Here is a 23241-nt window from a genome sequence, read left to right as displayed (position 1 = left end):
AGATGCATCTGTGGGTGCATGATAAGGTGCGGTTGACCTTCCTAACTGCCTCCCCCCACTGCTGGCCCTATCCTGCTTCTGGGCATTATTGCTCTACTTCACAAAAATCCTAGTTAAACTTTTTAGCCATGCCTAGCATCTGAGTCTGCATGTATGGTGTAAGCTATATTGCATGTGGATCTTGTTTGTCCCCAAAATCTCTGCCCTGTGGCAATTTGATTAGGATGGGCCTAGCAGAGGAGACGTACCTTTACCCTATCTTTTTAGGTAACCTGAGATGGATACATTCCTGGGGCGGGGGGAACCTGCTCCCTCTGCCTACGTGACTGGCATCAGCTACCTGGGTGAGGGGCATTAACCTGGTGGGGTAGAGTCTGCCTGGCAACTAGTGATGTTTTTTAAATTGGTTGGCTGACAGCCAACCAGTGCTGGCCTCCACTGGACCAGGTGAATGAGGTCACGGGGCTATGTAAGTTAAGACTGCCCAGGAGGAGGGGGCAGCAGCCATGCGGGGTACTCAGACTTAAAGAGGAGCTTTACCATCTGAAACTGGGCTCTCTCCCCCATAACTCATGAGCTAGGAACTGCCTGCCTCCAGAGGGAATCTGCAACAGCCTCTGGATGATTCTTGTGAGTGAGCACTTGAGATCTGGTTAGATATATAGCTGACAGCAACTCAGATGAGTGATCAAAAGGCTACCTTAGCCAGACTGTTTTGCTGTATGGGATTTTTATGATATTGCTCTATCTTGTTAACCCTATTTTCACCCTACCCCTGTAATCAGTAAAATTCTCCTTTGTGACCAGTGTAGGAGACTTATTGAGGGGTGGGTCTAAATTATGCCTAAGAGGCCCCTGAGGTCCACGGACTAGGAGGAACCCTGATTTTGGGGAAGTGCCCCAAGTGCCTGTACTGGGTTGAATACCTGTAGGACTATTAGGCCTGTGTTTCCCTGAGGACACGGGGCCGAGAGCGTCCCCTCTTGGGGTGGTGGCAGCTTATGTTACCCTCAGGCTAGCGAGTGTGCTCCAGGAAGGGGGACAGCCGGGCGTGAGGCACCCCTAGGGAGGCACTCGGAGCCTGGAGGGTGAGGTGTATCAGTTGCGCAGGGAGGTGGGTGTATCAATGCAGGAGCATCACCTACTGGCCCACCACAGATCTAACAAAAAGATCTAGTCAGCTTCCAATTATAGGGGCTAAGTTGTTCATTTTCTTCTTGCTATAAAAGCGAAAGAAGAAAAAAAAATACTGTACTAATAACGAAGAGCAAAGAACACCAGTGGAAATGAGTTTGCACTTTTTAAGTAAATATAATCTATACTTGTATGTTTTTAACTGTGAATAGTGCAGCAATGAAAAAGCAAGGTACATTCCGAAGGTGGGGGAGAAGATCTGTGAAATTTCAGTGAGAGAATAAAATTTTGAACTTGCTTGTAAATTCTTGTGCCTGTAAATACCAGCAACTGGAACAGGTAAATTTACAGTACTAAATAGAGTTATTACATTTTCAGGACTTTAATTTTGTTTTGTTTAGATAAGCCATCACAAAACTCAGAGAACGAACAAAATTCTGTAACCCTGGAAGTACTGCTTGTGAAAGTTTGCCACAAGAAACGAAAGGTAACATGACTTGACAAACTGTTAATGCATATTCAGTTGCTAAGTTTACATGATTCTGGAATATCTTTTTAAGGAACATTGCCAACCTTGTGGCTAATAATAGCATGATGTTGCTTTGGTTAAAAGATTGTTCATCTTAGTGCTCCTTGGAAGTAATCTTATGTAAATTACTTTGGATTATGGGCAAGATTTTCAAAAGCATTTAACTCTGCTTCCATTCAGGTCAGTTGGGAGTTTAATAAGGGTTTTTATAACTTAACTGCTTAGATTGAATTCGTTGTGTATTGAGCCTTTTATTTAAATACACTTTGAATGTGTTTGCCCCAATCAATAATCTGGATCTCTCTTTCCAATTTATTTCTATTGAATTTGGTTGCATTCTGGTGTTGCTTGAAGATCTGAATAAGTTTAGGTGATGCATAAAGGTGATGCTATGAGGAGTTTAAAACCTCAAAAGAATATTGTCCTTTAATTTTCTTTTAACAACTATATAGGCATTACAGTTTATTTGCAGAAGTCATTTAATTTTTCTTTAAGATGCTGTGACTTTTTTTGCTCACGGCATTACCTATTTTTACATTTCATCCCAGTTACTGTAATCAGTAACTTTGGTTTCTTGAAATTATCCACACAGTTAATTGAACTCTAGGATTGAATCTAGAGACAAGTTCTAATTCTGACAAATTTTTCCTTCATCAGGTTTTTTTACATCCCTTGGAAACCCTTATTGCCATAATTTGGGAGTTCCCTGATTTGGGTTGAAAATACTTTTTCATTTTGGTTTAACTTGAGAGAAAATATTCTGTTTTCATCTAAAACTGTTCAGTCATTCTGGGATGCTTTTAAAAGTTATTAATAAATACTCTTCTGTGGAGTGGATGAATAGGATGATGGGGGTAAAGGTTTTGATTATTTTAAGATATAAATTTTGTTGAAGTTCATAATTCTGAGGGCTTCCTGCCTTGTAGTTCCAATATTACAGAGTGTTCCATGATCTATTTGGGAGATACTGAATACAGTAAATCCTAGGTGAGCGGTTCTTTATCTCACAAAGAAGTCATGAGTGCACTTTGTAAATTGGAAGGACAAGGCAGGGGGCCATTAGAATACATGTAACCAAATATTTCTTCTTTATTTTTTGAAGTAAACAGAATTACATTGGGATTAAAAACTGTTTTACAATCTTTTTGAATGCCACATGGTTAGTGTTTAAATTAATCACTTTTCAGAAAGATGGCTGCTGCCAGAAGTGGTTATAAAATGCCAGTTCTATTAACACTTTCAATTTTCTAGTTGCATGCCAAGCCTGATGCTATAATTATGGCTTGGTAGTTTCCTAACTTCCATGTATTTGAATCTACTCATGCCAAGCAAATTAGTTTAAATGGCTGTTATTGTCAAAGTGATGGCAGGACAGCTACTGTTTTATAAACAAAGTTAGGGAAGATTAAATGTATTTTAGCATTTTTATTTCCTCTTTATAAAATTCCCAAACCTTAAACTCTCCTCTTTCCATGCTTGTAGGATGTCAGTTGTCCAATAAGGCAGGTCCCTACAGGTAAAAAGCAGGTGCCTTTGAATCCAGACCTCAACCAAAAACCAGGCAACTTTCCATCACTTGCAGTTTCCAGCAATGAGTTTGAACCCAGTAACAGCCATATGGTGAAGTCTTATTCGTTGTTATTCAGAGTAACTCGTCCAGGAAGGAGAGAATTCAATGGAATGATCAATGGCGAGACCAATGAAAATATTGGTAACTTTGGGGTTTTGTGGGGGGATTTTTTGTTTTTTGGTTTTTTTTTAATGTGCTTTTATAGGTTTAGCTTATATGTGGGGTTTCAGAACTTTGGTATAAATTGTGCTTGGTGGGCTGCAGAATCAAGCAGATGATTAAGTTGGCTTTCACTGATTTTTTTTTTTTTTTTTTTTTTTTTTATTTCAAAACAGTACCTAATACACATTTGTTTTGGATTATTATTACTGTGCATGTGTTTTTGCTGTTTGATGAACAAATGTAAGGCTGGCTTTGACACTGGGTTGATGATACAAATCCAATAACCGTACTTTTTTATTACTGTTGCTAAAGCCTTGCCAAAATGGCATTGGAAGGTTATTACTAATTCAGATGTCTGTATTCCATGGTATACTGGTCTTCGTGAGCTGAGTAAATATGTTTTAAAATTGAAGCAATACTCAAGTGAATACTTTTAATCGCAGTTATGCAGTGTTTTATAAACATGGAAGTTTTAGTAATCTTATTTGGAGCATACTAATCTAATTATTTTTTGCTATTATAGTTATTAAAATACAGTATGCAAGGGAAAGGAGAAACGATCCAAATTCTGTAAGCCAATTTAAATAACTGCAGGTTAAAATGAGCGATTTTGTGTATGTAACTAGGTGGGACTCGATCTAAACTTAGTTTCAAAAATTGTGTTGCACTATGTTTCATTCTTCAGCTGATAATTATAAATTAAAGCTCGTGTAACTGTCATGAATACAACGTTGGCTCATAATTCACAGTAACATCACAGCTTAATTTTTTGTGTTTAACAGTTTTATGTCTTATTTTTCAAATGCAGATGTTAATGAGGAGCTTCCAGCCAGAAGAAAACGGAATTCTTCAAATCGTGAAGATGGAGAAAAGACCTTTGTAGCACAAATGACGGTATTTGACAAAAACAGGTAATGTGATGGAAAACAATAGTTCAATTGTTATGCATGTGGTTACTAATGTCTTTGGTAGTCTCTGTATTGTTTTCAGAAAATAGCTGAAGTAGATGGTCTTAAATTAGATTTTGCCCTGAAAATACTGTCTTTGTGGCGGGGAATAGCTTGCAGATCTCATGGTGAAAGGTAGTTACACCTGTATTAACCATTGTGATTGAGTTTTAAAATCATCCTGTTGGTAACCTACATCAAGTCGATTTTCTATTTCAGGGAGAAATTAGTTTTCTCTTGATGCAGTGAGACTACAGTAATTGCAACTTTCTCCTGTCAGTTGTGAGTTAGGCATTGATCTGAATAATAGTGAGCATATTATACTCGGATGTTGAAATATCAGTTGCTGTTGATTAGGCAGGCATATTCATAGAAAAGTAATTATATATTATAATGGACTTACGGGATGAGGTAGGGTAGGTTTGCACCTGATAGACTAACTGTATTAGAGAGAAACTTTTTGCAAGCTTATTTTATATAATCAGATATCATAGAAAACTTGCTAAATGTTTGCAGCTTTATTAAGCAACTTGGCGCTAGTCAGTGTGGCTGTTTGCAGAAGTTAAAAATACAAACAAACCGTGCTTTAGAAGTAGTATGTTACTTCAACCCAGCTGTGCAGCATCTTTAAAGATTAGGCGCTTCGCCGGGGAGCTTTGGTGCTTTTAGCTAAAGCTCATTCAGTCAGCTATTAGATAAAAGCACCAAAAAAGCCCCACTAAAGCGCCTGATCTTTAGAGATGTTGGGGGAGCTGTGTTGAAGTTAATGTGCTGCCTCTTCTGGGCGTGTGCAGGGCTTGGCATGGGAATGTGCTGACTTTAAAGTGCCAGTTCTTTTTGTTTTGTTTTGTTTTTACATCTGCAAGCACCCTGTATTTATAAAAAGGCAGTTTGTTCTTAGTTACAGTTTAAAGCAATCCAGATGCTTCAAAAGACAGTACTAGTAAGTAGATTCCCCAGTATTGTTTTACCATTTAGAAATATTATACGTAATGATAGGGGTGAGATCTACTTGTGTAGCCTTAAAAAAAATTGGAATTTGGGATGGGAGATTCTTGATTGCTCTATTCAGTGTAGCTTAATATAGGAGTTCCCTTTATTGCACCTTGATTAAATGATCATTCTGCTGAATCTCTAAATCAGTCATTTAATGGCATGAAAAGTAACTTTCTGAAGCTATAGCTCTACAATACAGCCCTCAGTGATTCTAGAAAAATTATATTCAAAAGATTTATAGTACTTTTTTTTTTTTTTTACAATTTTATTTTAAATGTCTGACAATACTTTGCTATTTTCAAAAAATATTTAAAGCTGCTGCAGTGTTTTGTAGCCCAAGTTATTATCTAATTCTAGTAGGTAGGTTAAGGTATTTTCAGAATAAACTTGTACTGAAGGGATAGGTTCTGATTTGCCATGGAGCTATTGTATGGTAATGCATAAAATGTGAGTACTTGCAACCCCCACCCCCCAAAAAACATTACAATTATATAAAATATAAATTATCATTATTTGAATTTTAAAATTGTAGTTTTAATTTGGGTGGCCACTTTCAAGAAAAATATTCTGAAACATGGCAGTCATTTCCTTTTTTATGCTAACTCTTAATTAAAGTACAAATAATATATATCACCTTATTGAAATACCTCTGCTCAGTTGGGGGTGGGGGAAGCGCCTTTAATTTTGATCAGGGCAGTGTCTGTAATAGACAAATAGGGACACAACTAACCAGATGAAATTTAAGTTGTACCTTGTTTCTTTATCTTTCTCTCACTTTTTTTTTTCTGGTTTTCTTTTGAAACCTCCCCCCTTCTTTTAGACCAGAGTAAATGGATTGGAAAGTAGTTTAACGAACATTATGAAGTAAAGCAAACAAGGTTTATAGTTTATTTGCTCTGTTTTTAACTTCTTGTTTGCCATAGCAGAGCCTCAGTAGAATATTTCATATGTGAAGGAAAGAGGAAAAAGTAAGGCTAGCCCAAATCGGTGGACAGTTGTCACAGTACCTTTCATGCTGTAAGATGCTGAGAGATTTAAAACCATTTGCATCAAAACATTGCCTGTCCTAATTGTTATGCTGAAAAAAACTGATTAAATGGTTTCGATAAGTTCATGTAATGCTTTTTACTTAGCAAGCAGCTTTTACATTTGTTTCATTGCAGATGAGCTCTTGCAGATGAGTCTTGGAACTGGGTAGTGGCTATAATAGCAATTATGCTTTTAGAAGCAAAATATAAAATCTTGAAGTGAGCTCATGAATTGCAGTTTGACATTACAGAATGCTTAGTGTTGTATGTTCCTATAAAAGCATCTTAGAAATTTGGCTTCTAAACACTTCCACTGGTGTAAACGCTCTGTTTACTGCTTCTTTGCTTCTCTTTGCTCTTGGATGCTTTCTAGTATCTGACAGCAAATAGAGTTTTTAAAATACTTTTCTCCTGAACTCAGAATTATAATAAGTTGTATTTGGTGCTGTGAACAGAATGCTATTTCATGGCACTGAGTGGGATTAGATGAAGAGGGAAGTGGAAAAGTTTTATGCAGGTGTACTTGAGCAGTAGTAGCTGCTGCAGATGGAAGAAGCAAATACTTTTTTTAATTTTAGTGAAATTGTGTAAATTTACACGCCCTATGTGATGGCTCTCCTTGGACAAACAGATCTTAAGAACTCTTGTATCTTGCTTGTTTACCTATGAAAACCTTGTTCAGAATTGCACGTTGCAGTTAAGCTTCTGTAGCTGTTAGGTTTATTAAAGAATTTACCTGAACATGTTGTGGTCCTCTTGAGTCTGTTTTTGAACTATGTTAACAGATGCTCAAGTTCTCTTAAATGGATGATGGAAAGGCATTATTTTTGACATCTTCATTCATTAAACCAACTATGAGTTTTCATAAGATGGCTTCTGGGAAAAAAAGTTGACAGTTGTTTGGCCTAAGTCGTGATCTTTTATATTCTGGCTGTATTAGTTTGCCCAGCTGGTATTTTGCACGTTACAGCAGGGATAAACTGGATGGCTGCGTGTGTTTTCATTTTTAACATTTGGCCTATGTTAGGTTTTCTTCCATTTACAGGATGACTCTCTCGCTGTTGTGTGTAGTATTGCTTAGATAGGTGGTTTTTGGTTCATTCAGATGTTTGGTACTAGAGGCATCATTTTCATCATTTCATCTCCCCTGAAAAACTGTCTGAGAAACTTTCATGAAATGGATGCAGATATCCCTGCAAGTGAACTACTGTCTAGTGTGTATTTGTACACGTTTCCTGGAAGTATATTTTGCGTGTAAAGAACACTTGCACCCCCTTCTAGTGGCCATTTTGTTAAACTTATTTTTCTGTGTACAGGCGCTTGCAGCTTTTGGATGGGGAATATGAAGTAGCCATGCAAGAAATGGAGGAATGTCCAATTAGCAAGAAAAGAGCAACATGGGAGACTATACTTGATGGGAAGGTATGAACCATTGTCTCATTAGTTTAAGAGATTGCTTATACCTCATTGCTTTGGTTTGATGTATAGTATGAATTTAAGGAACAGTCGCTCTTCCTTTGGAAGTGGGTTGAGCTAAACTGGAATAAGCCACTGTTGTTCCACAATAAGTGTTCACATATGGATTTTTTCTGGAATAACTTCAGATTTGGAGAAATGGTGACCACGAGAAAGCTAAGGGTTAGAACAGAAGCCAAACTTTAAATGCTGATCTTAAAGTGGTGGCTCTGTTTATGGCACTTGGCTTTCCCTCTCAAAACAAAATTGTTAATTTGTAAATTTTTATGTACTAGTTCCTGTCGTACGTAGGCAAAAATCCAAAATCCACAAGAATAAATTCCTGAAGCAAACTGAAAAGTGGTGCGCTAAAAAGGGACAAAGAGCCATTAGAAATAGGAGATGAATATACAACAAAACCAAATGCTGGGAAGCGAGTATTAATAAAGACAACATTAGAAGTCTTATGAAAATGGATATATGGGTGCAAGTAAGCCCAGTAAGACTACTCATTGCGACTTTCCTCTTTGTTTACATGGTGCTGAGCAGTTTTCTTGCTCTTGCTGCATTTAGTATTTTTAAATACTTTCCTGGAAATTCCAAAGAATAGGTTTAATTTAGAAAATACTTAAATTTGTGGCCAAAAGCCATTTTGCAAAACTTTAGTTGGTTTTTATTGAACGTAATTTCAGTATCTTTCCAAGTACAAACTTTTTTTGTTTTTGTTTTTTCTCCAGAGGTTGCCTCCTTTTGAAACATTTTCTCAGGGACCTACGCTTCAGTTTACCCTTCGCTGGACAGGAGATACAAATGATAAATCTACAGCTCCTATAGCTAAACCTCTCGCAACCCGAAATTCTGAAAGTCTCCCTCAAGAAAACAAGCCCAGTTCTGTTAAACCTACTCAGACTATAGGTAAGCACTCTTGATTTTCTTATGGTCTTGGACCCTGATAGTTGCTCCAAAGACTACTGTTATTCTTGCTGAAATATCTACCAGAAAGTTTCCTTGTTGTAGCACTAAAACTAAAAACCTTTCAGGTTTGTTGTACACCAGTGCTGTTTGTGAAGATAATGTTCTGAGACCTGAGCACCTGAAATTGAGCATGTTGGCTTGCTTAACATCTGCCTTAAGCTTTTTTGTAGGATTAACATATTGTAATAAGGAGTAGTTGTGGGGTGGGAGGAGGAATATATGGAATCCTTAAGGGTTTGTCTGTCCTCAAAGCTTATTTTAAGCTTAGGAACATTAGCAAAATCAACATAAGTATCCTGGTAAATGGTAGTGTATGATTAAGAACCTACTGAAATTGCAATTTTTGCGGAATCGGACATCTTCCATGAAAAACAGTGGGCTCTGCCATTTTGGCAGACTTGCTAGAAGAAGAAAAAATCTTCACGGCAAGCAGAGAAAAGTGCAGGAATCCCTGCAGTCTTGGAGCATGGAGTGGGGTGAGTGTGCCTGCCACAACCCAGCTTGGCAGTGACAGGCAGCTGAGGCTGCAAGCGGCTGCACTGGAGTCCACAGAGCCCTAGCCTGGCTTGTTGCTGCCAACAGGTGCATGCAGGCCTCGGGGTGGATGGCAGAGTAGGGGCTGGGGCTGCAGTGCCCTCAGCTCCTTCTCTGCTGTCCACTCCAACGCATGCATGAAGTTTAATTGAATACTTTAGACTGGGGATGACCCTTAATTACCCTGATTAAGCCCAGGGGAACCATTCATGTGTGGACTAATGTCTTGCCCAGGCTTAATCAGGGTAATTAATCCATAGTTTCTGGGTATCTGGTAATCTGTGGGAAGAGGCAGGGCTGCTGGGGCCTCTCAGTAAGTCAGAAGTGTGTGGGGTGAGGGGGGCCTTGCCACAAGCCCACAGAAATGGCAGGCTGGCCCTGCAGTCTCCCCATGAAATGGGCTGCCTCTGCCTCTTTGAGTTAGGTAGACCCCCCTCTATATGATGCAAGTCTTGGAAAAGTGCTAGTTTCTGTGGATGCTTATTTCTGCTTTTTAAAGGCTCAACTTTTTTCAAATTGGTCTTAAAGAAAACTTCAGCAGTCCCATTCTCTACCAGTTGCACCATGATGTCTTGCTAGTAAGCCGTTTGACTGCCAGTGACTTTTATTTTGAGACAATATTACTTTTCATAGTTACTTAGTATTACTACTCAGTTTTATGTGTAAATCATGTAATATTAAGATGGTGGTATAACTTTACTGAACCATATTTCTTGACCGTTTTTTTTACATAAAGGATAAGAGTTCTAAAGTTTAAAAAAAACCCAAACTTTCTAGCTTTGTTTTGTCTTTTCATTGTGGTTGAATTTCTTCTTTTAACATTTTACCACCATCCTTCTTTCAGGAACTGGTGGACATTTATTGTAATGCATGGTGGATTAAGCATCTGGAATCCATATAGTAATATTTTGATCATGTCATTAAATATTCATTTAATGATCAGCAGTATTGGATGGGCTTAATTTTATTTATTTTATTTAATTAAATAATTACTTTTTAATTTAATTCAAGCCTAGTTTGAAAATACTGCAGGAAGAAATCTAATTGATATAAGTTCAGCACACAAAAATGGAAGGCATCCAGAACTGACTGGGTATCTGTCTCTAGCCTTTGTCTTTGTGGTTTAATGAGACCACAGAAACATTGTCTTTTTGGGTGTAACCATAGTGGCTATTCCAGATTTTGCAACCTTTTCTTTGGTTCATACTTTAACACAGCTGTTTGTACCCCTGTCATCTATGGGCTTTACTATTGTGCTGTTCAAGATAGGGTAAGACTTGAAGACTACTTGGAACCATTACATTTTAGAAAGGGCAGCAGTCTGTACTTGCATTATTTAGGCAGACATAAGTGCCAAGGCTGTATTTTACAATAGCACCTTAAAAAGTTTACTTAAGTCTGCTGCTTTCCCAAGGATGCATAAAGCTTTAAGGGTGTTGTATTGTGTTGTCACCACTGTTCTTCCCAAGTCCTAGAAGAAGAATTAATGAAACAAGTTGTTTTAAGATAGGAGGTCTTTTCTAAGTATGGCCATACTTCGTTGCAATCCTGAAAACTAGAGGAAGATGTGGTACTAAGAAAGTAGCCTACAGGACAGTATGCTGCAGGTGGTACAGACAGAGATGACCCCAGCAGGGTGTGGGTCCCAGAGCAAATCAGCCTGTGTGGGGCCCTGCCCCTGGGTGAAAGGAAGCAGGTGGGGGATTTGGCGGTGGGGAGTGGCAAGGAGCTAGACATGCTGGATTTGGCGTGGGGATGCCGAGTGGCTGGAAGTGAAGCCAGCGGCAGCGCGGCATCACCATGTTGGTCCTCCTGGCTCCTCAGGGCCCCCCAGAGCACAGGGCACTGCAGGAAGGTTATGTGGAATTTTAGTTGTTCCCAAAACTTGGGTGTAAAGAACCTACAATTTGTAAACAGTCTTCTGTTGACACTTTGGAAGTTGACACTTTGGAAGCAAAGTAGAACTCAGAACTGGGTCTTGCATCTTATTTATTAAAAGAAGTTTTTTTACTTCAGTGTAGGTCTTTGATCTCTGTTCAGGGTCTGCATTCCCCATAAAACTGTGTAGGTTAGCTGTTGTTTTCCTAATGGTCATCATTGGCTGTGCTGAAGAGGAACAATGGTCTTACTAAACTGGAATGGTATCTAGTCTGTCAGGTAACCCACTTGACGCTTGCATATTTACCAGGATGTATTGTATTCATATCGTAAAGTCAAAATTTGTTCTTAAGATTAACTACAAAGGTTTGTTTTCGGCCTGAGAATTCCAAACTAAACTTAAGGTTTTTCACACTTCAGTTGCGTTTGATGCTGTGCATTATTATATGAGACATGACACATTTGTCTTTAAACTTAGACGGTATGTTTGCAGTGCAGTCATCTGAAGCTTTTTTTTTCCCCAGTGTTTGTCACTTACAATGTTCTGCTAAACTGGTGTTAAAAACTAATTAGTTACTTATTAAATGAAGGACCGTTTTAAGTTCCCTGAAGGATTCTTGCAACTGGAATGTTCATCTGGTATTTGAAGTGTTGTTTTCTGGTAGATTTGGCAAGAACATGAAGACCTCTTCATTGCTAATTTCTGATTTTGATGAGTTACTCCAGTGGGCTTTTGATTTGGGTAGCAGATTTCTTCCAGAGAGGGAACCTTAAACAAAACTTTTTTGTACTTGCCTAAGAAACAAAGGCTAATTACATCTCTTTCCTCCCCCCCCCAGCTGTGAAAGAATCCTTACCAGCAGATCTACAAACAAGGAAAGAGAGAGATGTGTTAAATGAACCGCGACAAAAATTGAGAATATTTTATCAGGTACTGAAAATGTAATAACAGTAAAACCTAAGGGAGTTTTGTGAGAATTATGTAGAATATAAATGTTTGGGCTGCATTCAGATTTCCTGTTGGCTGAATGCAACAGGAGGGATTTTTGGTTGTGGTAGTTTGATTTAGTGCCTAACTAGAGATCCCAGCAGGTCTGAGATGTACAGATGTAGATGAGGCATCCACTTCTCTGCTCCTGGCTGTTCCACTCGGGACTATTTAAGATAGTCCTGCCCAGCCCTGTGCATTTGTTAGCTTTTGTGCCCACTTGTGAAGGGAGGTGGGGTGGATTTCAGAGGTGATCCCTTGTTTTGAGAGGCACAGATCCAGCATAGGTAGAATCATACAATCACAGAAAGTTAAAGGTTAAAGCAACCCCCTGCTCAAAGCAGGACCTCTTCAAGCTAGATCTCAGCCAAGGCTTTGTCTAGCTGGTTCTTTAAAAGGTCTAAACATGGAGATTCTACCACCTCTCTAGGTAGCTTGTTCAGTACTTTACTACCCTTTTGGTGAGAGAGTTTTCCGTAATATCCAACCTAAACTTCCTTGCTGCAGCTTGAGACCATTACTTCTTGTTCTGTTATCTGCCACCACCGTGAGCAGTTTAGCTTCATCTGCTCACAGTGGTGAGCAGATGAAGCTTTTGGAACCCCCCTTCAGGGAGTTGAAGGCTGTTCTTAAATCCCTTCTCAGTCTTCTCTTTAGACTAAATAAGTCCAGTTCCCTCAGCTTCTCCTCAGAAGTGATGTCCCCCAGCCTGCCGAACCATTTTTGTTGTCCCCTGCTGGACTCGTGAAGTCCTGTAGTTTTCACCCTCTGATCTTGGCCTCTGCTGCCAAAAGATTGAATTCATGTGGATGCTCGTTTTCCTAGATAATTTTTAACTTGGTTTCGGGGGTGGAGAATTTATGATTGAAATATACTAGATGTACTAATGCCAGCTTTTCTTATTTGCATTAGTTCCTTTATAACAACAACACAAGACAGCAGACTGAAGCCAGAGATGACTTACATTGCCCGTGGTGCACATTGAACTGCCGCAAACTTTATAGTTTACTCAAACATCTCAAACTGTGTCACAGCAGATTTATCTTTAATTATGTTGTAAGTCATTTTTACAGTATTTATCCATATGAATCATGACACAAGCTGTTATAGTCTATACATACTGCGGTGACATCAGGATTCTGTTCTGAGTCAGGTGGGGCCTTCAGCATCTATCTGTAGGTCCATACACAATAACTCCCTTTAGAAATTAGTTAACCAGACTTCTACAAATATGTGGGAAGCCCCAATTGTGCTCAGATTAAAAAAGGTAAAACAAATTGCCTTAATATTTAACATTCAAATGTGGTTTCTATTGTAAATGATATATGCCCCAGTTGCTGCTTTTGCTATTATGCAATCATTTATAAAATGTAGCAAATAATTTAATTTTAATTGGAAATACTGTGAGTCTTTTGGGAAGGAATTAAATAACATTTCAAGTCCTCGTTAATTTTAGCTTCCATAGTAAGAAATTGTTAAACATTACTTGGGAAGGGGAATTGTTTCCAGTTGTTTCAGTGATTATTATTGCTATTTTTAGAATCCATCAAAATTGAAATCTCATTTACTTAATCCTGAATGGTTTTGTCATTCTGTCGGTATCTTGCAGCTTCATTGCTTCGAGATCTAGGTAAAATGTAGGGGTACAGATGCTGGGTTTCCTAAAAGAAACTTAAAATTTTAAGACTCTAGGAGCTATCACTTCTATATTGCAGTATTATGAATATTGACTTAACGTTTCAGAATGAAGCAAAGTTTTTGTAGGACTGGTGGCTTTTATTTTTAAATCCTTGGGGAAAAAGGAGAAGGAATTGAGTGGCTTATTTGCTTATAAAAGCAATATTTTATGGGGGAAGAATCTGAAATGACAGTTGCATGCGGGATGTAATGCTAAGAATACAGTGATTCTGTATGACATTCGGAGTTTGTACAGTCACTTTTCTAAAACTTCAGTAGGCTGAAGGGGACACATTCTATGACAAATGGTATTTTTCATTGCACTAAGCATGCTTGTTATTTATTGCAGTATCATCCAAAAGGTGCTAGAATAGATGTTTCTATCAATGAGTGTTATGATGGTTCGTATGCTGGAAATCCTCAGGATATTCATCGTCAGCCTGGATTTGCTTTCAGTCGCAATGGACCAGTCAAAAGAACTCCTATCACGCACATACTTGTATGCAGGTAAGTGGATGAAAAGTTAAGTGGTGGTCTCTGTATAGTACATGTCTAAAACTGTGCCTTTATGGACCCACTGAATTTGGGAAAGTTGTGAGTGAAGTTTACACGCACTTTTTAAAGACAGATAAGGTGGTGTTGAAAGATGATGTCATCTTCATCAATGACTTGCTCTAACATTTGTTTTTAAGTAGGTAGTTTTTGTCGTGCACTTCCCGAAAGAGTCTTCCCATAATCTGAATGTTAAAGTATGGCTTACGCTTCTCTAGTGATGTTGATGATTCAAAAATCAACATAAATATTTAATTAGATGTGGAAGATAGAACAACCTATTCTTTTCCTATAAGCATTAGGTCTTCAGTGCTAATAGGGGTAAAACGCTGCAAAGATGGGAGGACTCCAGCTCCTTATACAGTTCAGTAAGAATACTGTGTTTTTACATATTTCCTTTCACGTGACAATAACCGTGCTCAAATTGTTATGCAGCTTCCTACCCTTCTACAGCCTCTGCCCCCTCCCCTTACTATCAGACATGGCTCCAGCGCCATTCCTTCCTGGGCCACGGAGCACATGGAAACTCCAGCAGCTGGATGCTACTGCGTGGCCAGGCAGAAGCCATGTGTTCTGTGCCCTTGCGGGTGGGGGTGCGGGAAGGGGGAATTTAAGATGACCCTCTGATAATTAGATTCTATACCTAGAAAATTATAACAAATGTATACATTTTCTATATATAGAATCTACTTAATTATTGGGAGGTTGCCCTAAATTTGAAGTTGTCTTGGATTTTGATAAATATGGTAATGATATCTTATGCTAGTTTACAAAAACTAGTACCAAAGATAATTACAGCCTAATTAAATGACAAGTTTTCTTAGTCACACTGTGCAGTGTTTTTTAACAACTGAAGGCTATTAGTCAAATCTAAGAACTAATATGGAAAGCATTCTTAGTTAGGTGTTTTTTTGTTTTGTTTTTTATAGGCCAAAGCGTACAAAAGCAAGCATGTCAGAATTTCTTGAATCTGAAGATGGAGAAGTGGAACAGCAAAGAACATACAGCAGTGGTCATAATCGATTATATTTCCACAGTGACACGTGTTTACCTCTCCGTCCGCAAGAAATGGAAGTAGATAGTGAAGATGAAAAAGATCCTGAATGGCTGAGAGAGAAGACAATTACTGTAATTATTCTCTGGCCATCTTAAGTTCACTATGTTGCTTGGCCTTCGTGTTTAAATAGAGAAAGCTTTGAGTTGCGCACAGAAATGTAGTATGTGTAGCAATGAATTCTTGAAAACAAAGTCTTTACAATGCCTGTCCTGATAGAAGTACTTTGATTTAATTTACAGTTATTTCTGTGATGTCAGCTGAAAAGCAGCAAAGGGGGAGCATAGAGAACAAGAAATGAACTTACTAACCTTGGAATTCTAATGTTTGTTTTGGATATATTTCACTACAGCAAATTGAAGAATTTTCTGATGTTAACGAAGGAGAGAAAGAAGTGATGAAATTATGGAATCTGCATGTTATGAAGCACGGGTATGTTAGCTATTTATAAAATGTCTATTTCTAGTAAGTTAAAATGCAGTAGAAATGCAAATAAATGGTTTAATACATATTCATATTTGCATGTATTAACTATTGCATATTGGCCATCTTTTTTCCTCATTGTAGTAAATTATGTAGGTTGTATTTTTTTTGACAGGGTACTGAAATTTGGTTGCAGTTCCTAAAGGCTCTTGCATTTGGCTTAAGTTTTCTTTTTTGTTTTTCCTTATAGCCAAAATTTCTAATTGTACCTCTTGATCAGAGGGAGCAGGGAGTATTTAGAAACCGTATATGCTAGCTAAATTGCAAGCTGTTTTGGGGAGGAATGCAGTACCTTTTTAATAACATGCAGTAATGCTATGCAATCTAAATAAGTGAAAAATGCTGTTGTTTCTCAGTGGAACCCAGAGAATTAATTAACACAGACTGGCTTCATCTCTAGAATTAGAACTGGCCAGTGCATCTGTCCTAATGTCACATTTTTAGAAAATGTTAAGTAGAACTACCCAGGGTCTTGGATGAGAGAGAGAGAGAATAGAGGTAACTGTTCTTGCCAAATAGTATTATATGTGTAAAGCAAGATGTTTGGTTGACTTTTTTCATCATACTGCTCTAGGGCATGGGCATGTACTTTGCAGTTATTGTGTAGGGTAAAAACATGCACAGTAAGTTAAAATGGACTCTTATTGTATCTTACTGCCTTTTCAATGAGTGGTAAGTTGCCTGTGGGTCACTCGTCCGTGTGCTGACATGCCCGAGTCTGTTCATTTTCTAGCCTTATTTTTTTGCAAAGCCAGATGAAAAGAAATAACATCCCATGTGATGTGAGTGTCACTTCTCCTGTGGCTAAGACCCAGGGACCCTGAAAGCTGGCTTGTGGGTTGTAGCTTTTCTAAATAACTCGTAGATTCTGTACAAACCATCCTCTAGAACTGCTCTACAAGTGTACATAAGGATGCCAGGACATTTGATACAAATCCCATTTAAAACTTGGTATAGATTCTTGGTTCAGCTTATGTAAGTATCAAAACTTTAAAATAATGAGGTGAGCTGATGAGAAGTTGCTTAAATAAATAAAGGTAACATGCCACTCTTGTGTTTATGTTCTGAATGAGAGCCTTTGTACCAAGCTCTGGCACTATTACAGTATTGGTGGTTGGACTATATTACTGACTTACTGTGCATTCGCTACTGTATTGCCTTTTTTTCCTTTTCTACCCTCCCCCCCATGTTTTGTTTCCATACTAACAAAATGTTTTTTATTTTGACAGGTTTATTGCTGACAATCAAATGAATCATGCCTGTATGCTGTTTGTTGAAAATTATGGACAGAAAATAATTAAGAAGAATTTATGTAGAAACTTTATGCTTCACCTGGTCAGCATGCATGACTTTAACCTCATTAGTATAATGTCAATAGACAAAGCTGTTGCCAGGCTTCGAGAAATGCAACAGAAATTAGAAAAAGGAGAATCAACTACCCCAACAGATGATGAGTTTTCTGAAGAACAAAGTGGGACAACAAATGGATACAGTGAAAGTAACACGAGAGAGAGAGTTTCAGAAACGGATAGTGTCTCAGGGGTCACAAGACAGAGCAAAAAACAAAAGCTCTAAAGGTAAAGGTAAATGCCATTCAACGGACAAACATTGAAGTGACGTTCTAGGGTGCATGAATTCTATAAAGAATTAAACAGAAATATTACACAGGTTCCAGACAGGCACTGTTGAGTGGAAATAAATGATTTCAACAAGGATATTGTTACAACAGGGTTTCTCTTCAGTTAATTATGCAAGTACTACATGTATATCAGTTTTAGTGATGTAATGACAATATTCTGAGACTTGGAGCATGAAGAGCAATACAGAAATCTTTTGTAATTTTAGTAATTAGTGTCTTATGAACTCTATTGAATTTTCATAATTTAAATATATGTAAAACAGTTTTTATATTAAGGTTTTTTGCATCTGTATCTGGCTGTTTTCCTACCTTGGATTTGTGAAACATTGGGGAAGGGGACTGGGATATAGTTTATATTTTTTTTCCTTTTTTAAAAGAAATTCTCCAGTTAGCTTTTTGTGAGCATACGCATCATTACTTAAAGGTTAACCTTGATCCTTGTTTTTTTGAAATCATTTATCAATGTACTATCAAGCTACACATTGAGAATTTTTTTACACTAAACAAATTTTGAAGGTTTGCAAACTTAACGTAGCACTTCTTTGTCTCATGCCTGTTTGGAAAGACCTTGGCTTTTCCTGTTGCAGACACAGTGAAGTCCCATCTTGACTTTCTGTGGCTACTGGCAGTTTGATTTTTGTGGATAATTCTGATGTATTGATCGCCCAGTGTACCATTTTAAACTTGAACATTAACTCCTTTGTAGTTTGATTACGCATTTACACAGCTACACAAGTTATTTGGTGTCTAGCCCTTTTCATTAGGGTTTCATTATAGCGTGCCATGCTAAGGCTGAGAGTGTGCAGTCAGTATGGAGGCATTACTCAGATGAATTTCTGATGGCATTAGGCCTGCTGTTTTGCCTGAGTACAGACTGCAGAGCCAGGCCATAGGTTTAGCTTGGGCTTTTTGAGATGCCACTCTTGAGGAAAAATGCACTGTAAAATTGGACCAGAAAATGTGTTGCACTTCTTATGCAAGTATTCTGTGATGTATTGTATTCAATACAGATACTAAAATGCTGACTAAAATATGTTCGAGCAGTTCTGCACTGCTGTTAACACATTTTATGCATACGTTTACAGATTTTTTTTCCAATGGAAAGTGGTTTCACTACTGGTACAGTATCAGCACCGAAGGTTTTATTCCAGCAAGCACTGTGGTTGAGTGACATCACCTCAATTTTTTATTATCCTTAAGATATTGCATTTTTCATATTCTTTATTTATAAAGGAACAATGCTGCTGTAAATACAGGTATTTTTAATTTTTTTTATTTCATTCCATCACCATAAGATGCAGTTCCCTATTTTGTTTAAGGGGTATATAAGCTTTCTAATGGTGTCTTCAGAAATTTATAAAATGTAAATACTGATTTTGATGGTCCTTAAGATGTGTTTAACTGTGAGACTATTTAACTAATGGTGTGGATGTGATTTGTCATCCAGTATTAAGTTCTTAGTCACTGATTTTGTGTAAAAATAGGAAAGAGGGAAACTGTAGCTTTCATTACAAACTCTTTGATTTGCCAGTTATCTGAGTTATAGCAAACTCATAATTATGCCTCTGGATAGTACATCAAGCATTTCTCTCTGGCTTTAATTTGCTAAAGCTGTGCACATATGTAAAAAAAAAAATAGATTATTTTAGGGGAGATGTAGTTCTAGAATTATTGCTTATGTCATTTCTTAAGCAGTTATGCTCTTAATGCTTAAAAGAAGGCTAGCATTGTTTGCACAAAAAGTTGGTGATCCCCAAAAAATAGTAATGAAATTACTTCTGTCTTACTTTGTATGTCATGTCAATTTATAATAAAAGCTGAAAAAAATCCCTTTGTTTTCTATTTATAAAGATGCCTTTTCTATATGTACCCTTAATGACAGATTTTGAAGAAATCATGTAAGCTGGTTAAAAAGCATTTGAATGGTACAGTAGATGTAAAGAGAAAAAACACATTCAGTTGTTTAAATGAACCTTTGTTTTTACATTAAATGTTTATTTGAAATCAGATTTTGTACATAAAGTTCAGTAATATAAAATCTGCCATGATGGTTGTCCAGTCATTTTGTGTGGATGCAAAAAGGCCACAAGCAGTACCTAGCAGTAATAGTGCAACTTTGTTTACAGTTTGGACCACATTTTTAGACGGTCATGATTCTGAAATCTGTTTTGGAGTTTCATACTGTTGTTCCTCTGTGGATATCTGAACGCACTTACCCCATAAAGCTAGTGGTGGGAGTTCATGGAGTTAAGTGAACTGCTTTGGAGTTCACAGAGTTAAATCCTCTTTTGGGGGGTAGAAACTCTGCTTACAATTTCTGTTTTGAGGATGAGTGTTTAATTAGATGGTGGTGTCTGCAAGCATAGTGTAATAGTAGTAGTGATTTTGAGGCACAACTGCAGAATTGACGTGCATCACAGTTGGCTTGTCACATGTTGACACAACCACTAGTTTGGACTTCCATATGCTGTGCTTGTTTTTCCTTTGCCAATGATTAGCCCTCTATAGTCAGTGTACCCTTGGCCATGAGACTTATGGGCCAGGAATGCTTTTACTTTACCTGAATGAAAAGTTATATTTACAATAGTGTTACATAATGAATGAAAAACTTGACCTTTTAGCCCACTGTTCTTTAATTTTATGAATAAGCTTAGTTCAAGAGCAGCCTTTTGGCTTGTATAATGAATATGATGCTCATCAGTCTAATGGTATTGAATTAATAGACGGTGAAGAAAACTAACCTGTTCTTCCCATTCAGCAGGTTTGATATGTCTGCTTCTGAGAAACTTGGGGGGGGAAGGTATGGGTATTTTCAGGTAAGCCTTTTGCTGTGTTCATATTTGAACTCACACATAGAACCTTATTTTAACTCTTTGGATCTTTACTTTTTTTAAGACTAAGGGTTTTCACTGAGCTATCATTTTTAAGATGATGGTAGTTGAGGAATAACATGGGTATATAGAGAAGAGGTGCAATTGTGCTGTCATTTTGCTCCACAGCCAGAGGCAATTCACAGAAGACCTATGGGTGCCTGTCTGGAAGCTGTCTTCAAGCCTGTGCATTTTAGCATTAGTTTGAGAGGTGTTTGTTGAGGCTGAGTATGGAATAACACTGCCACTTGTGCTATGTTCCAAATTCAGGGGCATTTGTCACCTTCAATCTAAATCTCCCAGGATTTGGCCAGTGCTCCAGATTTGTCTGTGTATGAAATGGTGATATTACTGCTAATAAGGTAGAATGGGCTGAGGGGATCTAGGGCAGCATTATTGGCCAGTGTGCCAGAATTGCCCCAACCTCCACCTGTGCCTCGTTGGGGGAGCCACAAGGGGCCTGATTCTCATTGTTGGCAGTGGCTACACTCATGCCTCTGGATGGACGGCAGGGGAGGGGCTGGGGTTGCACTGCCCTAGCCCATTTCCTGTCATGCGCTGCGAGCTGTGCGCTCACCTGCTGCTGCCACAGAGCTGGTGCTGGGGCTCCAGAGCCTAGCACAGCTGTTTGCAGCCTGCCATGGCCCCACCACTGGGTCCATGATGGCGGCAGTTGTACACATGCCTCTGGTTGGATAGTTGGGGAGGATCCAGGGTTGCATTGCCCCAGGTCCCTTCCTGGCCATGTGTGGCCAGAGGTGCGTGCACAGCTGCTGCAGCCGTGGAACTGGTGTTGGGGCTGGGAGCCGCATGCAGCTGTTTGCAGCTACCTAGCTGCAGCTTGCCCAGGCTCTGGGTAGTTGTGGAGGAAAATGGCCTTGCGTGCCATATGTACCAGGGGTTGCTGATCCCTGACTTAAAAGGCTGTTCAACTGAGGGCACTTGTGTAAGCAGACAGGATTTGTAATTGGCAGATTAATTCCCCATCACTTGCATATCAAGTGCAGCAAGCAGCACCTCGTCAAAAGGACTCTGTTGATCTTGCAGCCAAGAGCTCAGGATGTGACTGGAAAGAGCATCTGAAAGATCTTTATGCACTCTTGAGTTTTTTGTTTGCACCTCAGCTAACAGTCTTTTAACAGAAGTTAGATCTTGCAGTCCTAGGAAAGCAGTGCAAACTTGGAATGCAGCGAGAACTGAATTTAATAAAATATGCAATGAAACTTTTCGTGTTAATCTGGTAAATTGCATACAAATATCACTGTTGAATTTAGGTAGTTTGACTCAACTGTATAGTCAGGGGTATGTGAATGTCCTGATCATGGCACAGAACTCAAGCTGGTAGATCTCGAGTGACAAGGTGGCAGTCTGGAGTTTCTACCAGAGTGGACTGGCGCGTATGTCTCACTAGTATTAAGAGATGGGGTTTTTGGTCCTAACAACATAAGGGAAAACTGGCACTTTGTCTGGACTGGAGACTTGCCTTGTACTAAATGACCACAGAGGAGGCAGTGTTTGTTTAGTCCTGACCAGTTGGTGCTTCCAATAAAGATACTCTGGACACTGCAGGACACAACTTTTCTAACTGGAAATCTGCCATGATGGGGTACATCACAGGAAAGCAGCAGTTCCTAAACTTCAGGTTTGTCTCCCTTTGTATGGTGTGAGGAGACTCCTGTGAGGATGAAATATATGGCCTTTTTAACCATACTGAATTTTCCCAAGTTTTGTGGCTGGTAGAGAAACAGTTGTATATAGGGTAACTGTAATAACTAGGAAAATCTGGGATGGGGGTGCTGGCACATGCATGTATCGTCAGTCTGTGTTGGTCCCCCCAGCTTCCAAGGGTGGGGTGGGACAGGGTGGAGGCCTGTAGTGGAGCTCTGTCCCCCATATGCAGGGACTGGGAATGGCCCCTGTGCGGTGTCCCCTGGCCTCCACCAGCCCATGCTGCATGGCCACACAGTACCTTGCACTGCTGTCAGGAGTCAGCTGGGGTGCAGAGCTCAGAGCTACACTGCCCCTGACCCCCACCAAAACATGGAGGGGGAGGGACTGCTCAAGGCAGGGGTCTGAGCCCTGGGCTCTGGATGGCTGTTCCCTGGTCCCAATGCCAGGAGTCAGGCATGTGTAGGTTGGCAGAAACCTGCCTGGTACTTTTTGCTTTAGTTTTCTCCAATGGCCAGCTTCCTGGTCCTGACTCCCCTGGGCTGCAAGCAGAGTTGCTTGCTCAGTAGAATTGGTCGGGAGCCAGGCATGTGCAGGCAGGTTCCTGCCAATCCAGGACTTCTGTTTCACTTTCCTCTAATGGCTGGGCCCCCAAGACAGCCTATGAGATCGGGGACATACTGTCATCCTATACATGTAGTCCATGTGAAGAAATGGGTCTTGTGACTTCAAGGAGGAACTTCAGTAGTTTAGAGCAAACCAGTGTGCTGTGAAATTCTTTCCAGGGTGCCATGCAATGTGAGCTGTTAGCTACACGGGATTCATGAAGTAAATTCAAACAGGAATCCGGTGTCAAAAGTATTCTGACCCGTGGTCTTTCTGACCTTTTGCAACAGAAGCATTGCTTTACTGTTTTTCTGTAGTCAGAAAATGAGTGGAAACCTAAGAGCTGGCATTTTCCTAGTGGTGGCTTGAGTTCAACAAGGTTGAGAACCACTGGCTTAGAGGTTGAGTGGCTATTGGAGTGGGTTGGAAAGGTTATTTGTGCTTTCACTGGGAATAACTGGCACTGGATTCCAGAGAACATGTATTGACTGCCACT

At 39.1% G+C, this 23241-nt stretch overlaps 1 protein-coding gene across 1 annotated transcript in view; it reads left to right on the top strand.

Annotated features, from left to right (window-relative positions):
• Window positions 1–19646, top strand: part of SUZ12 (SUZ12 polycomb repressive complex 2 subunit) — a 39749-nt gene extending 20103 nt beyond the window's left edge. Inside the window, exons 6-16 of the mRNA XM_019542425.1 lie at window positions 1536–1621; window positions 3146–3374; window positions 4204–4306; window positions 7683–7788; window positions 8559–8736; window positions 12048–12139; window positions 13109–13252; window positions 14223–14380; window positions 15355–15553; window positions 15832–15911; window positions 17192–19646. Coding sequence (XP_019397970.1) covers window positions 1536–1621; window positions 3146–3374; window positions 4204–4306; window positions 7683–7788; window positions 8559–8736; window positions 12048–12139; window positions 13109–13252; window positions 14223–14380; window positions 15355–15553; window positions 15832–15911; window positions 17192–17537 — 1721 coding nt within the window. The 3' untranslated portion in view covers window positions 17538–19646. The remainder of the gene's footprint in view (window positions 1–1535; window positions 1622–3145; window positions 3375–4203; window positions 4307–7682; window positions 7789–8558; window positions 8737–12047; window positions 12140–13108; window positions 13253–14222; window positions 14381–15354; window positions 15554–15831; window positions 15912–17191) is intronic.
• Window positions 19647–23241: the final 3595 nt, after the last annotated feature.

This window comes from Crocodylus porosus, unplaced genomic scaffold, assembly GCF_001723895.1.
Source record: "Crocodylus porosus isolate Cpor-Errol unplaced genomic scaffold, CroPor_comp1, whole genome shotgun sequence".
In the NCBI taxonomy this organism is placed as follows: Eukaryota; Metazoa; Chordata; order Crocodylia; family Crocodylidae; genus Crocodylus; species Crocodylus porosus.
The sequence above is the reverse complement of the archived record's forward strand: the minus strand, read 5'-3'. Positions and strand labels throughout refer to the sequence as shown.